The 14,231-nt window shown below is 58.7% G+C and overlaps 2 protein-coding genes across 5 annotated transcripts; one reads left to right on the top strand and one right to left on the bottom strand.

Moving 5' to 3' along the window:
• Positions 1-50: 50 nt before the first annotated feature.
• Positions 51-7,589, top strand: TM4SF19 (transmembrane 4 L six family member 19; the record flags this gene model as incomplete). 3 transcript variants are annotated; one of them, XM_080410437.1, is made up of 5 exons in its annotated part: positions 51-4,177; positions 6,003-6,186; positions 6,298-6,375; positions 6,849-7,027; positions 7,305-7,585. In XM_080410437.1, exons 1-5 carry the CDS (start codon positions 4,068-4,070, stop codon positions 7,489-7,491), a joined length of 738 nt encoding a protein of 245 aa, XP_080266563.1. In that variant the 5' UTR covers positions 51-4,067. The 3 variants fall into 3 exon arrangements, with proteins under 3 accessions (XP_080266563.1, XP_080266561.1, XP_080266562.1); XM_080410435.1 differs by having other exon boundaries at positions 51-5,272; positions 6,003-6,375; positions 7,157-7,589; XM_080410436.1 differs by having other exon boundaries at positions 6,003-6,375.
• A 25-nt stretch (positions 7,590-7,614) lies between these two features.
• Positions 7,615-14,175, bottom strand: NEU4 (neuraminidase 4). Of its 2 annotated transcripts, XM_080410413.1 has the most exons (4): positions 12,440-14,175; positions 11,413-11,618; positions 10,973-11,228; positions 7,615-10,571 (listed from the first exon to the last, which is right to left on the bottom strand). In XM_080410413.1, exons 2-4 carry the CDS (start codon positions 11,611-11,613, stop codon positions 9,520-9,522), a joined length of 1,509 nt encoding a protein of 502 aa, XP_080266539.1. In that variant the 5' UTR covers positions 11,614-11,618; positions 12,440-14,175; the 3' UTR covers positions 7,615-9,519. The 2 variants fall into 2 exon arrangements, with proteins under 2 accessions (XP_080266539.1, XP_080266538.1); XM_080410412.1 differs by having other exon boundaries at positions 11,413-14,175.
• Between the last annotated feature and the right edge of the window lie 56 nt (positions 14,176-14,231).

Consider the following 14,231-nt stretch of genomic DNA (forward strand, 5'->3'; position numbering starts at 1 on the left):
TCTGATGAAAGTCTGTCCCTGCATTATATGGAGAGTTTTGAGTTTTTCCTGAAGTTTATTGGGGTAGAAGGAAAGAAAATCAAGCCGAGCTCCCTCTGCATGTGTATCTGACTTTTCAATAAAATTGTCGGGTTGGGTGCTCAGCTTCTTCCTTTGCCTCCTGGCCTGTGAGTCTCGCCTTGGCAGAGTAGGTCCAGGTGCCACAGCTGCTGCTGAACCCCTGGGAAAGTTTGTGATCTTCCTATCCGGGCTGTGGCAGCTTTTATTTGCGTCGACTCTCTACAAAATAAGTAGGAGAAGCTGCAGCTCAGCTGGAGAAGCCGCAGCGCGTGCTGGTTTAGGTACCAGCTCCAGGTGTGCGTGGGCAGCAGGGACAGGGCTTGCCTGGGCTGGGAGCCCGTTTGCAGCGTGGTGCCTGGCGTCGGGAGCTGTGGATTGCAGCGAGCTGCTTGCTTCGCACGAGAAAGCTTCAGCCCGCTCCAGAGGTTACAAAATCTTGAAGTGAGACAAACGTGGGGTACCTTGTTTGGAAAAAATACCTTTATGAAAATGAATAAAAAGTCAGGAATAGGATTTTCCGTCCTTCCCAATGGAAGAGCGGGGAAAGTGTGGCTTTTTATTCTGAACTGTCGATGTCTTTCTGGTACCAGGTGGTGTCAAGACGGAGCCTCTAACTTCAGGAATTGTCTTTTTGGCTTCTTGGGGTGTTCCTGTGATGGCCTCCCGTGAAATGCCAACGAACAGAGTCCCTTCTGGACGAGTACTTGGCAGGTACAGTGGGGAAACAAGCTTCAGAGGAGTGATCACAGGTCATCCCCGCGGTCCTGCCCGGAACTCTCCAGAAAGTTATGGAATAGGGTGACTGACTATGCCAGCAGTCATGCCACATTCAACATTCAAGGAGTTCATTGGGACTCCTTTCCAGTGTGCCTTGGAGAGGAGGGCAGATGTGCTTGCTTCGCCTTATCCCAACCCAAAGCTTCCTCAAAGGAGGTTGTTGTCCAGGTTCCGTGGTTAATGCCCCCTCCAGAGGCTCCGACCCCCAGGGGAGCCCAGGAGAAGGCAGTTGCTCTAGTCTCCTTCCCAGGAGTATCTTGGAAGTGACTTTCTCTTCATTTTTTGGTGTGTGTGCCTCTCCTTCTCGCCGAGTTAATCGGACAGTTCTAGTTTCTGTGACGAGGACTTGCCGTGCGCCTCTCAAGGCCGGAAAGCAGCCTGATCTCTTTGTGCAGCTGAGGAAAATATTTCCCGTTCCGGCTGAGTCGGAAATAGTTTTTCATCACAGTCCGCAGATCAGGGACCTACAGGACAGGCCCCAGATACCTCTTGTTTTTATCCTTTTCCTTTCTGCAGACCCCTTCCAACTTGTCACTGGGTTGGTTTATCCCATCTGAAGTGTTAAATCAGGTGAAATTCTTAGGGAAGCTAAAGCAAAGGCTGTGTTGTCTAGCAGCATCGCGTTGTATTTCTTCAGTTGGAGTTCTAGCCCCAAACTCCGTGCAGGGCTTGTCTAAGGGCGTCACTGTTGGCCGTGAACGTGCCTGCACCCGAGCTGGGAGAAGTCTTAGCTAACTGGTGGCAGAAACAGATTTGCAGATGCTACTGGGAGGAGTGGGAGAGACCACTGAACCATGCTGAGCATCCTCCAGACAGGATGGAGCTGGAGGTTGGTTTGGTGCAGAATGATCTGATCGTGCCAATTCAGACTCGGCACAGCCTCTCTAATGCTCCTCGAAGCCAAACCCCTCACAAACCCAAACCCCTCACGAACCCTGGCCTGCCATGCGCTTTCCCCAGCCCCAGAGCAGTTCGGGCCAGCAAAGAGCAGGGGGGAGCGTGGCTACCAGAGCGGCTGCAGGGGTTATAAAAAGCTCAGAAAGAGCCATCACCAAACGTGACCCACAATCTGTGGACCGGAGCGCAGAACCTCGGAGTGCAACGGGGTGAAGCGGCACGAGAGAGCTGGGGTGAGGGCGGCCAGGCTCTGCCCGGCTGCGCTGCGGTGACAGGCGGCGTTAGCAGGACCGCGCCGAGCCAGCATCACTTGGCCTGGCACCACGCGGTGCAGCCGGCTACTCGCTGGAACGGCCGTGCTGAGGCTTCTGAGTGAGAAAGGGAGGCATGCAGCTGCTCACGGTGCTTGGGAAGCTGCGCGGGGTTAAAATTAGCCTTTTTTTATTATTATCATTATTATTATTCCTATTATGGACTCAGTCTGGGCTGGGTGTAAGGGGAAGATCAGTGATCCCGGGGAAGAGATTCACCCTGACGTTCGCGCTGGATGGCGTGGGGAGATGATTGACCAGATCATGTGTGTGGCAACGTGGGAAGCTCAGGTTGCCGTGACGTAGAGAGGGCACAAGATGAGGTTGCAACACATTTTCTTCCAACAGAGTGAAAAACACTTCCTCTCTCTCAAGCTAAAAAAGAAACAACCCAAAAAACAGGAGAGGAAGGAAAACCTGGATTGTTCTCAGCAGCCTGCTGTCTGACATGTTTTGCTTTGCTGCTGGCTGCTTTTTAGAGACCCATTTGCCTCATTTAACAATAAAATGGGGGTTTGTGTGCTGGTGCAAACTGATTTTTCCTTCAGGGGAACTACCGTTATTCAGATAATCTGTTTCTCTCGGCTTATTTTTTCCTAGAAAAACGGAATTGGTTGATGTAACCCAGCCTCACCCGTTCATCTTTTTCCATGTGGCCCTCAAAGGCTCCATCTCCATTTTCTGTCTCTTCCAGCAGACGGGCGTGCGGTGCTTGGCACGGGTTTTATGTTCCTGACACTCCTGTACTCGTTGCTTTGAAAGCAGCAAAAGCCACTTTGAAACTTGTTGGCAAATGCTACTCGTGTGTTACCCGAGGTACAGCAAGTTGGGTGACAACCCAAAAGGTAGCACTCCAGTTGCGCTTTTTTTTTTTTTATTTACTGTATTGGAGCAAGGCTGTATCAGGGTTATAAGAAAACTGCGGTTATGCTTTGTCTCCTGCGGCTGTTGCAGACAGGGAAGGTGACATCCCAAGCAGCTGATGTGCCTCAGGTCCTCATGATAAGCGCACGAGGAACATGAACCTTCTCCCACCTCTTTTTTTTTTGAGAAGATTCTTTTGCCTTTATGGCCCATGAGCAATCCTGTTTGCTTTTGCTGCCTGCAGCTCCTCTGCCATAAAAATCACCCCATTATTGCCGCTTTTTGTACTACAGCTTCCCTGTCTCCTGTTCTCAGGCACAGTGGTCGTGTTCTCCCGGTGCTGTTCCTGTCACGGAGCTGCTACAGTCAGACCTTCTCGATGGAGACAGAGGAGCTCCCCCGCTACGTGCCAGCTGCCAGCCGTGGGCACCCCACACAGGACTTTGGAATTCTGGTGTCTGACTCGCAATAGTTAAGATATCCAGAAATAACCGCTCTCTCTCCACGTTACCACCAAGGCATGAGATATATGCGTGATGGGGGTATGCTCAACACCTGGGGGAAAAGCTGGGCCATCTGCAAAGAAGCAAAGGGCAGGAGATGGGAACCGGCTGAGACACGAGAATATTTATTGAGACGCTTTTATTAAAATACTGCTGTGCTCCCTCCTGTGGGTGAAAATGAGAAGAGGCAAACCTGAACTGTTCAGCGTCCACGCACAAAGCTCTGGCACAGCGAGGGAAATAAGGTGAAATGTGATGGAAGAAGCCCTTGGTGAAGGACGTGGACGTGTCATGGTGACAGAGCGTTAGCATTTGGAGAGGGCTGCAGAGGCGAAAGGGAAATGTTCTCCCTACATAGTCACTGCAGGTCACTCCAGGACAAACGGTGTTTGCTACTTGGGCGCAGTGGTCAAGGCATTTAGGGCAGACGTGCCCTAATCTGGAGCCTTAAAATCTGAAGTTGTGTGTGTTTTGGTGGGCTCGTGGCTCCTGCCAGTGAAAGAGGGCACGATCGAGCCGACGGGTCAGCCGCAGCACCGGCAGAGGCTGGCTCATTCGGCCAGGACAGTCATTCTTCCTTTTGAGCCGCCCACTGTGTGGGAGAGGGAAGGATCATGACTATTGCAGTGGGTGGCTATTGGGGTGGAGGAGGAAGATGTGGAGCACGTGCTGGGCCGTCATAAATAGTCACCCATGGGTGATGCCTCCAGGACAGGGATTATCCGAGGGGTGGACGCTGCTGGCTCCACGTGGCACTGCTCCCAGGTAAGGTGGGAAGGTGGGAAGGTGGGCTCCCTGGGCTTTGCTTGAATCCCCTTGCTTGTGGCCATGGAGACATGCTGGCAGGAAGGGAGTCTTCCTTTGGAGTGTCTTAACAGAGACTGGTTGAGCTACGCTTTTTGCTTTACCTCCCGTCACGGAGGGCTTTGCCTGCCTGCGCTGACTGAGGCAGGAGCAAGCAGCTAATGCAAACTTGCCTCTTGCTGGAGGGGGGCAGCGAGCCGCGGAGAGCTCCCTGGGGGCAGGAGACCTCCTGCCTTCCCCGGGGAGGGGGCAGCACGGGAGGGGAAGGAAAGTCCTTGGAGAGGTTAAGGGGAGACTGGCAGAAGACCACAAAAGCCTCTGGCTGGTGAAAGCAGCCCACGCGGGAGCTCCAGAGGAGCAAGAGCTGTTCTATAAGGTCTTCCAAAGTGGGGACGTGGGACTCGACACTGGATGCTCGTGGCTGTGGTGGGGACAACCACACACCGTCGCTGGACTGCAGGTGGGACAGCAGTGAGGGCAAGAGGCCCTGAATTCCTTATAACCGAGGCGGGGAGGAGAGAAGGCAGAGTGGAGGTGGAGCTGGTGGTCCACCTTGGGCTTCTTGGCTCGCATCCTCTCCGCGCAGGGGCTTTGCAACCCTGTTCTCCATGGCCAGCTCCCCCTGGCACCCGCAGCCTGCGGCGCTGGCGTGGCTGGTCTCCGGAAGGTTGCAGGGATGCAAAGCGCCGTTGGGCTTGTGCCCCCCAGCATCTTGGCCCATGTGGGGGCTGGATGTGCGGCTTCAGCCGCTCCTCCCCATCGCTGGGGCCGTGCACGAGGAGGGCTGAGGTAGCTCTTCCTATGGAAACAACCACACAGCGCCTGTCTGCTTCTGCTTCTGCAAAGCCAGGGCAAACCTAAAATAAATTAGCGGGTGCGAGGAGCAGCTTGATTCAGGGAGCTTGCACAAAACAGGTTGTGAGCCACCGGGGACATAAAACTCGCCTGAAGCAAAAATGAACACGGGATAGAAGAAACCTGGGAAGCTGGGACAGCAGCAAACCACGTTGTTTTCAGTGATCCCGGAGCGACCACCGGACATCCCCCATCTTACAGGTACAGAAGAAGGAACAAGAATTTTCGACCAGGTATCACCTGGAGATGGGAAGGCACTTTCTAGGTGAACTGATAATAAAATGCCAGTGGAGCTGGATGGCTTCCCCGATTGATGGCGGATAACCTTGTCTGATTAACTTTATTTAGTTTCAGCATATTCAGACCAGGTAGGACTAGTGCATGATGGGGATGGAGGTGGTGTTGGATTTGGTTTGAGGCTGATGGTGCTTTCACAAGTCCTTGCACAAGGATTTTGACCCTTCCCTGGCTCCCTCCTGCCATTGTGCAGCTGTGGTGGCTGGCCTCCTCCTGCAGGAGCATTTTGGAGGAGCTGACCCCGTGGGTCACACAGGTTTCGAGCTCCATGTGGCACCTGCTGTTGTCTGAAACTCCCTTGCCCATTTGGCAAAGAAATATTGGCAGGTCTGAGGTTGGGCTTCTCCTTTCATGATAAAATAACTCAGCCTCAGGAAAACCATTTGGTGGCAGTAGATCGGTATTAATGTAGAATTTATTGTTAATATTTAAGTAATTAGATGCGCTGGGGAAAACCAGATTTCCATTGGAAGTTGCTCTCAAGTGAGGCAGTGCCGGTGGGGTAGGCTGGGACCCGAAAGCACGAACCAGCAAACTCCCATCCAACTGCAGCCGAGGTGGCCTCAGGGTGGGGGAGCTGCGGGGCTGAAGGCAGCCTCTTCCTCTCCTCCTCTTCCTCCCTGTCCCTCTACAGGGTGGCCATGTGCGTGGGGAAGTGCAGCCGGATTGTGGGTCTGTGCCTGCTGGTGCTGGGCACGCTCTCTGTGGCAGCCAACATCCTCCTGCTCTTCCCCGGTGGGGCACTGAAGTACCTGGTGGAGGGGCACATCAGCAAGCTCGCCAAGGTCATGCCGGGTGTCTGGGGAGGCGGCATCGCTGTGAGTACTGCGGTTTGCACCGCGTTCTTCCTCACGTGCCTGTGGAGCGAGGACAAAGTGATGGAGCCAGTGGTTCCCCTTCATCCTCCAGCTGCTTTTCCCTTCCTGCAGGTGCTGCTGGCAGCGACCCACATCACGGCGGTGGGGTGGCGATGCGCCGGCTGCTCCGACTGTGGCACCCGTCGCAATGTAAGGCAGCGCCGGGACCGCCGTGCCAAAGCAGCCCCAAGCAGCACATGGCGGGATGTGGCGGGTGGCCCCAGGGTGGGACATGGCAGGGTGCCCGCTCTCCCACAGCACCATGGTGGGACATGGCATGGATCCCCCTCTCCTGTGGCACCATGGTGGGACGTGGCCGGGTGACCCTCTCCCCCGGCCCCACAGTGGTGCCACCTCCCCAGAGGACAGGGCTTCCCGTGCACGCTGGTGCAGGCTCTGCCCCACCAGGCTCCACGAGGAGCTCCCTGCCGCTTCTGCCCACCTCAAAAGGGCCCAGCAACGGCTCCATCCTCAGCCTCGGCTCTGCAGGGCTGGAGCCCCCTGGGGTGAAGGGGAGGAGAGTTTTGTCCCCTTACCAAACTCTGCCGATAATGTGCAACCGCGTTTTGGAGCCCACTTGATTCTCGGTCACCCCCGGCACCCTCCCCGGGTGCTGCCCACAGGCTTTCATCTCTGCTGTGCTCTCCAAGCTGGCACTCCTGGGCGCTGCCGCCTGCTTTGTCCTCTCCGGGGTGGGTTTGACCAACGGACCCCTCTGCCTCTACAACGCCTCCGAGCACGGCCGCGGGACCCTCTGGGATTACCCCTTCCTGGATGCCAGCGGCCAGGAGCCTGGCACCAGGTGAGACAGGGGGGCTGAGCTGCCAGTGCTGCCCCGTCAGCTTAGTGCTAGTTAAGTTGGTGTTATTTAGGGTGAGCAGGGTGGGTGGGCTTGCTGCTGGTGAACTCAAGAGGTCTTCACCTCCCACAGCTTTCTGCATGGTGCTTCCCATCCCCGTCCCCTGCTGGCCCCTCTCATCCCTGGGGTAAAGGACAGGGTGTCTGGGACGTGGCTCCATGGCACAAAGCATGTGATTCCTGACCCACCGTCCTGCATCTCCTCCTCTCCTGTCTCCCAGGGTAGAGAACTACCTGTACGATCATCGCACTTGGAGCGTCTGCCTGGAGCCGGAGGGTGTTGTGGCCTGGAACGTCGTCCTCTTCTCCCTCCTGCTGCTCATCAGCGCTGCCGAGATGGTGCTGGCCTCCCTCCAGATCCTCAATGGCTGCCTCGGGTGTCTCTGTGGCTTTTGCGAGGGGAAGTAGGGACCTGTGATGGTCCCAGGAGGCTGGCACTTGGAGGAGGTACCATCCCCGGGTGTCCCTTGGCCGGTGGAAAATGTCATGGTGGGGGGACGGCATGAACTGCGATATCAGCTTAGTGCAAGAGCCCTGGGCAAGGCGGACAGAGTCCCCCGTGGGGGACAGGCCCCCCAGCCTGCATGAAGCGTTGAAGCCCCGTGTGTGGGGCTGGTGTGCAAAGGGCTGCCTCCGCGCAGAGCCCTCTGCCCAGCTGATGCTGCTTCCTCCTCCCTGGACCGGGTGCCCTGGGGGCTGGTGTCCATTTGGGGTTGGAAACCAGCCCACTGAGCGATGGAGGTAACTGGCTCCTGGCATCCCCGGACAAGCCCAGCAGCTTCCCCGGCTGCTCCTGGTCAGCCTCCACCTGCCTGGGCGCAAACGTGACAGGGTGGAATTTACAGAGATACGAGCTGGAACACTAACTTATTTTCGTTAATCGATCTGTATTTAGGGCAGCTGGTGTTGGTGCTTGTCTCCTGCAAGGGGCAGGAGAGGTGAAGGAGCCCAGAGGAGCCCAGCCGGGCTCCAGCTGGGGCTGGGGGGCAGGGATGGAGGTGTGCTGGGAGAGGCAGTGCTGGAATCGAGGTGTAGCCCCGCAAAGTGCACCCGCACACACAGACACACACAGACACACTCACTCACACTCACACACACACACTCACTCACTCACACTCACACACATGCACGCTCGTGCGTGCAGCAGATGTCAGGAGCAGCCACTCGTCCCCACTGGCCCCGGAACCCATCGCTGCGCCCACAGGGGCTGTCACCGGTGTCAGCACCCCCCCACGTCCCCCAAACCTTTACAGGGACTGAGCGAACATTAGTACGGCCCCAAACCTGCCTGTGCTGGGAGGATGTTTGCCCCCAGACTGGTAAGGTTCAGACGAAAGGCAGCTTACAAAACTAAGCAACCCGCCAGATTCAGCAGTCACTGGGCGATTGTTGCGGTTTCACTCCAGCTGGCAACTGAGCCCCACGCAGCCGCTCGCCTGCCCCCCCCCGGCGTGATGGGGAAGAAAATCGGAAGGGTAAGAGTGAGAAAACTCATGGGTAGAGATAAAGACAGTTTAATAATTGAAATAAAATAATAATAACTCATAATGAATAGGAAAATAACAGACAGAAATAAAAGCCAAGAGAAGTGATGCAACTGAAAACACTTTCTTACCAGCACCCAACTGCTGCCCAGCCTCTCCCTGAGCAGCAGCACCCCCACCAGCCTCCCCACCAGCTTTATTGCTGAGCACGATGCCATAGGGTATGGGATATGCCTGGGGTCAGCTGTCCCGGCTGTGTCCCCTCCCCAACTCCCTGTGCCCCCCAGCCTCCTCGCTGTGGGGTGAGGGGCAGAAGAGACCTTGGCTCTGTGTAGGCGCTGCTCAGCAGTAACCAACGTCCCTGCGTGACCAGCAGTGTCCTCAGCACAAACCCAAAGCGCAGCCCCATCCCAGCTGCTATGAACACGTATAACTCCATCCCAGTCAAAACCAGCACAGACATCACTGAGGAAAAGACGAACTGGCTTGAACAGGATCATTAAAAAGGAGTAATTTAAAAAGGAACATAAATATTTATGACCATGGGAAGAAACCCCTCGGAGCAGGGTGGTAGCACCAGGTGTGGTGCAGCTGGAGCATCATACCCCGCTATCTGGCACCTGGCACACGTGTGTGGCACGGGGTGCCCGTGGCTGCCTTCTCCCTGCACTGCTGCTGTTGCCCCCCGTTATGCGTTTCGTGGGGTGGCTCACGTGCTCTGAAAGGAACCTGGGGCTGGGCTGGTGGCACAAGCCTCTGTGCCCAACCTACTATATAATTTAAAAATAGCCATAAAAATGAGATAAAACCCAGCTTGGGGACGGCAGGTAGCACATGGCTTCTGTGTGATGTGGCCTGGCTGGCCAGCGGCAGGACCCCAGGCTGTGGGCACCCCAGTGGCTGGGCACTGGGCTGGTGCCCTGGGGTCTGGCGAGACCCAACCCGAGGGTCACTAGGAGACGAGGCAGCTCCTTCGCCCCCGCTTCCTGCGGCGCAGGGGGCTGCGGTCCCGCTGGGGGACAGTGGCTGTCACGGGGATGTTCTGGAGCACATCGTGCAGGGTGAACATGCTGAAGGAGATCTGCTCGTACGGCGAACGTGTCCCGTTCTCATAAAGGCAGGCGAAAGCAATGGCTGGGCCACCAGAGATGGAGGCCTCATTGTAGGGCAGCTCCATGTAAGCCAGGTCCGAGTAAGCGCTTGGGCCCTCGTAGATGACCCACGGCTCAGTCCAGCTCTCCACGTCCCTGGGGAAGGTGCTCAGGTGGACTCCCATGTTGACCCGCGATATGGAGCTGGTGGGGTGGGAGTAGAGGACCCATGTTGGTGCTTGGAAGAAGGCAGCAGGGTGGGGGGTTGCTGCCGGGTGCCCTTGGACCGAGGTGATGGCAGGGGCATGGCCACGATGCCCTGGGGTAGAACAGCCCTCCTTGGGCTCAGCTGGCTCGCGGTGGCTGCCGGTGGCTGCAGCAGGCAGCTCCTCACCCGCTGCCCGCTGGGCGGGCAGGTGCCGAAGCTCCGAGAGCATCCCAGGGAGCATCCGCTGCACTGAGCCCAAGAAGGGCATCATGGGGTCCCGGGAGGCAGCGGGGACGTACACAAAAGGTGCAGGGAAGCCAATGACGCTGCCGTGACAGCCATGGGGGGGCTCAACCAGCCGCTGGACCAGCTGCCCCCCATGGAAGACGGCCCCATCGTCTGTGCTGAGCGCCTGGACCCTGAAGCCCAAGGGGCTGCGGGCATTGCAGTAGAGGACGTTGGAGCCATCCTCCTCATCCACCGAGACCAGCTGGCATTCGCCTGTCTGCAGGTTGGGGATGAACTCCCCAAAGCGCCAGCCCTGGCCGTGGTCGTCGCTGTAGAAGGTGAAGGAGTGAGGGGTGGTCTTGCAGAGCTGGCCGAAGCACTCCTTGCAGTCAATGTGGTAGCTGTAGGCGGGCACCAGCAGCCGGCCAGACCGCAGCTGGATCCCGTGCCCGGGACCCAGCGCGAACGTCGCCCAGTCTGGGGAGCGGAGATGGGATGGGGGTGAAGAGCAGCCTCCATGGCACCCCTGCCCTGCCCAGCATGGAAGGGTCTCCAGAGCATCTCCCTGGCTCAGCCAAGCAAGGTGGTGGGGTGACAGGGAAGCAGAGCCCAGTGCTGCCTGGCTGTCCTCACGCATAGTCCTGTCCATAGCTATGGGGCCTCTCCAGTTCTGTCCCCCCGTGCAAGTGATACAGATACCCCTGCCATCCCCCTCCCCTCTGCCTGAGGCCCTCTTCCACACCACTATTTGATGCTTGCGGGCTTCCTACCCTGAGGCCACCTCCAGCCACACCACGGGTGGCTCCAGGAGGCCAAAACCCACGGTCGCCCTCCTGCTGACTGTCCTCCCCACTCCTCACCCCTCTCCAGTGGGCTACCTTTGATGGCCCCACCAATGACCTGCTGCGTCAGGTCCGTGGCCGTGCTCCAGCTCAGGCCCTGATCAGCACTGGTGACGCAGCAGAGGCGGGTGACATTTTGGCCGGTGATGATCTGGTAGGCTTCGGGCGTCCTGCCCAGCACCGTGATGAAGAAAAGGAAGAGGGTGCCGGTGAACTCATCATAGAGCGGGCAGGGGTTCATCGACCGGTGGTGCTGCAGTGTCGCTGTCTCCAGCACGCGCATGTCTTCCCACTGCTCGGGGAGGATGAAGAGGGGTGAGGACCACCACACTTCACCTGGCCCAGCCTCCCCTCCCCCGTGGGTGCCTCCAGGAGCTCAGCTGTGCCACGCATGAGCAGTGGAGGATAACCACCCGTCTGTCGCCGTGCGCTCAGTGCCGTGTCCCCCCCAGTGCCAGGTGCGTCCCCTGTCCCACCTCCACGTAGCTCCCATAAATGGTGCCGCGGCGCAGCACCAGCAGGTTGGCGTGGGCATCGTCGACGCTCAGCCGCTCCTCCGCAAATGCCAGCAGCTTGGCCACGCAGGGCAGGTAGAGCAGGGCGGGCACACGGTACGTGACGCCGTTGGGCTCCTTCTCGAAGAGCACGGTGCGGGCAGGGAAGTGCCGGGAGCCCATGGTGTCTGCGGCAGAAAGATACAGCCCCCAGCCCGGCGGGCTGATGAAGGGGCAGGGGGGGCAGCTGCTGGGCATGGCTGGGGGTGCTGGCTGGGAGCTGTGTTGTCCTTGGAGGGGTTTGGGGTTTAACTTGGTGGGCTCGGGGTGGGGAACCCTCCCCTGGGAGCACAGGCTGGAAGGCAGGTTGCTACAGGCAGGGTCGGGGTTTAGAGGGGCTGAATGTGGGCTGCTGCAGTGGCACGTCACCGCCGCTCCAAGGTGGGACAGGGTTTTGGGTACCACCAGAGAGGGTGACCTGGGCTACCTCAACATAAAATTAAATTCATCTTCAAGATGCTCTTCAAAAGGGGTTTCTGATAAACCGAGGCCGGTCAGCAAAGGGCAGGGTGGGATCTGGGGTTCCCTGCTCCCATTGTCAAGTGGGGGCTGGGGGGGGCAGAGCCCATCTCCGCACAACCAGGACCCCGGGGCCAGCCTGGCTCCTCGCGGGCGTTCGGGGGGCATTTCGCCCCCCGCTTCTGCTGCCTCGAGCGCGGCGGCCCCTGCCGCTCCTCAGCCCCCTCCCCTGCAGGGGACCCTGGGGTGCACAGCGCAGGGCGCTGGGGCTGCCCCCGCGGCGGAGGGCGCGAGCAGTGCCTGGTGCCGTGCCCCGGTGGCAGCAGCAGTGCCGCCGCGGCCAGCTGTCCCCACTTACACGTCCCAGGTCCTCGCCGCAGCAGCTGGGCGTCCCACGCCCGGGCGCAGCCGGAGCAGCCGGTGGCGACTTTCTCCCGTTTTAATTAGGAGCTTTTGCTGCACCAACACGGAGAAAAGCGAAGGCACTCACCGGGTCCGTCTCAGCTGGGGGTGTCCCCTCCGTCCCCTGCCCCACGACGGGGTAACGCTGGCTCCCGCAGCTGCCGGCTTTCTGCAGAGCCTGTCACCCCGCTGCCGCCCCCCTTGCGGGGTCCGTCCGTCCCGTCCCCCCCCCGCCCCGGGTCACGGGGCTCCCGCAGCAGCGGCCGGGAAAAGCGCTGAGTCAGCAGCGGCAGCCCTGGAGCAGCGCCCGCAGCACGAAGGTGCCGCCGCCGGGGCTGGGGGCCCTGCAGCTGCCGAGGCACCTTGCTCGAACCCCCCGGGAGAGGGTGCCAAGGGAGAGGTGGGGGACCGTTTGCATCTCCTGCCTCAGTTTCCCTCCTCCCACAGGCTGGGAGAGGCCGGACCTCCCTGCCCAGGTGCTGCAAGCCCTGTACACCACGGTCCATCCCAGCCGTGAGCTCCCCAGCCTGTGCTCTGTGATCTGGGGGGTCCCAGCCTTCCTAGCACACTCCCCGCAGCACACAGGTCAGCTGTTAAGAAATGACGCTTATATTCCATCCCCCAGCATCAGCTTAGCTAAAAGGGTTTGTCAAAATTCATGCGACAAGTCACGGATCAGAAGCTGGGGCTCGAGCTGCAGAATTCCGGAAAAGGCCCCCAGGGAAAAAGCTCCAGGTGCCGCCACCTCCCCCACCCCGGCTGGTTGCAAACACCTCCTAAGCCTGCTTAATTTTAGCCCGGGTCGCTGGAGCAGAAAACCGTGAAAGTGGTTTATCTGGTGGTGTACACACAGGTTGCGGAGGAGCACAGGTTGCACTGCGGCAGGTTAACCCGTGCCTCGGCTGGCTTCCCTGGCGACCTGCCAGGTTTAAACATAGCCAAGGAAAATCCCAGCTCAGTTTCTCAACCCCGCTGCCCTCAAACAGCACCTCGGAGCTGCTGCCCAGCCAGCTTCACGCCCAAAGCCAAGCTGCAAGCCAAGCAACCCCGGATCCATCACCCCAGCCATGCCATCCGGGTCCCCACCGCCGCCCTGGCGAGTGGGCAGGAGGAGACGCTGGCCAAGCTCCGAAATAACACACCATCAGCGGTGGCAGGTGCGCTGGAAACTGGCAGTGGGCAAATCATTAACAGCGGTGACGCCAAAGCCACCAGGCTCGGCCCTGCCGTCCTTCTGACGAACCTTCCCAGCACTGGTGCAGCAGCAGGGAGCTGGCTAACGAGCAAAGATGGCCCAGGCAGGTTTAATTACCTCCTTCAATAACAAGGTCATGCCCGAAATAAGCAGCAGCCGTGCCTCCCTCCACCTCTCTCCTAATCAGTGCTGGAGAGTTTGGCCAACACAGCGAGGAGGGGGCCCAACGACGCCTCTGCTGATAGAGAGCTTCAGGGATGCTGAGCCCAAGGGATCGCCCATGTTCAGGGACTAGGGACCCTCACCCAAGAGGGAGGGGTGAAACCTCAAAACTGGGCCCCCCAGGGGAGCACCCAGCTGTCCCAAGTGGTGCAGAGGCCCCCCACACCTCATAGCACACGAGAGGGACATCTCATGTGCAGGTGGGGGGAGGCTGCCAGCCAGCGCGCCGGGCACAACGCGTTGGACCCCCACCTGAAACGCAGCCCCAGCATCGTGTGGTGGTTAGATGTCGTTGGGCACGGATGCTGCCGGGCGGGAGACCCAGCATCTCCCCTACACCTCCAAGTGCTGCGTTCCCTCACGGTGCTCTCCTCCTCGTTTTCCTCCCCCTCCTTTTTTTCCCCCTAAACACCAAAAATCAGGACTTGCTCTAGTGAGCTGCCACCAGCCTCAGCGTAATGAC

This window comes from Falco punctatus (assembly GCF_963210335.1).
Source record: "Falco punctatus genome assembly, chromosome: 13".
NCBI classification, from domain to species: Eukaryota; Metazoa; Chordata; class Aves; order Falconiformes; family Falconidae; genus Falco; species Falco punctatus.

Coding starts and splice junctions, on each gene's coding strand:
- NEU4 (XM_080410412.1), bottom strand. CDS start 11,688: ATGCCCAGCAGCTGCCCCCCCTGCCCCTTCATCAGCCCGCCGGGCTGG. Junction 11,229..11,412: donor TTTATGGGAGCTACGTGGAG/GTGGGACAGGGG, acceptor CTCCCCGAGCAG/TGGGAAGACATGCGCGTGCT. Junction 10,572..10,972: donor CATTGGTGGGGCCATCAAAG/GTAGCCCACTGG, acceptor TCCGCTCCCCAG/ACTGGGCGACGTTCGCGCTG.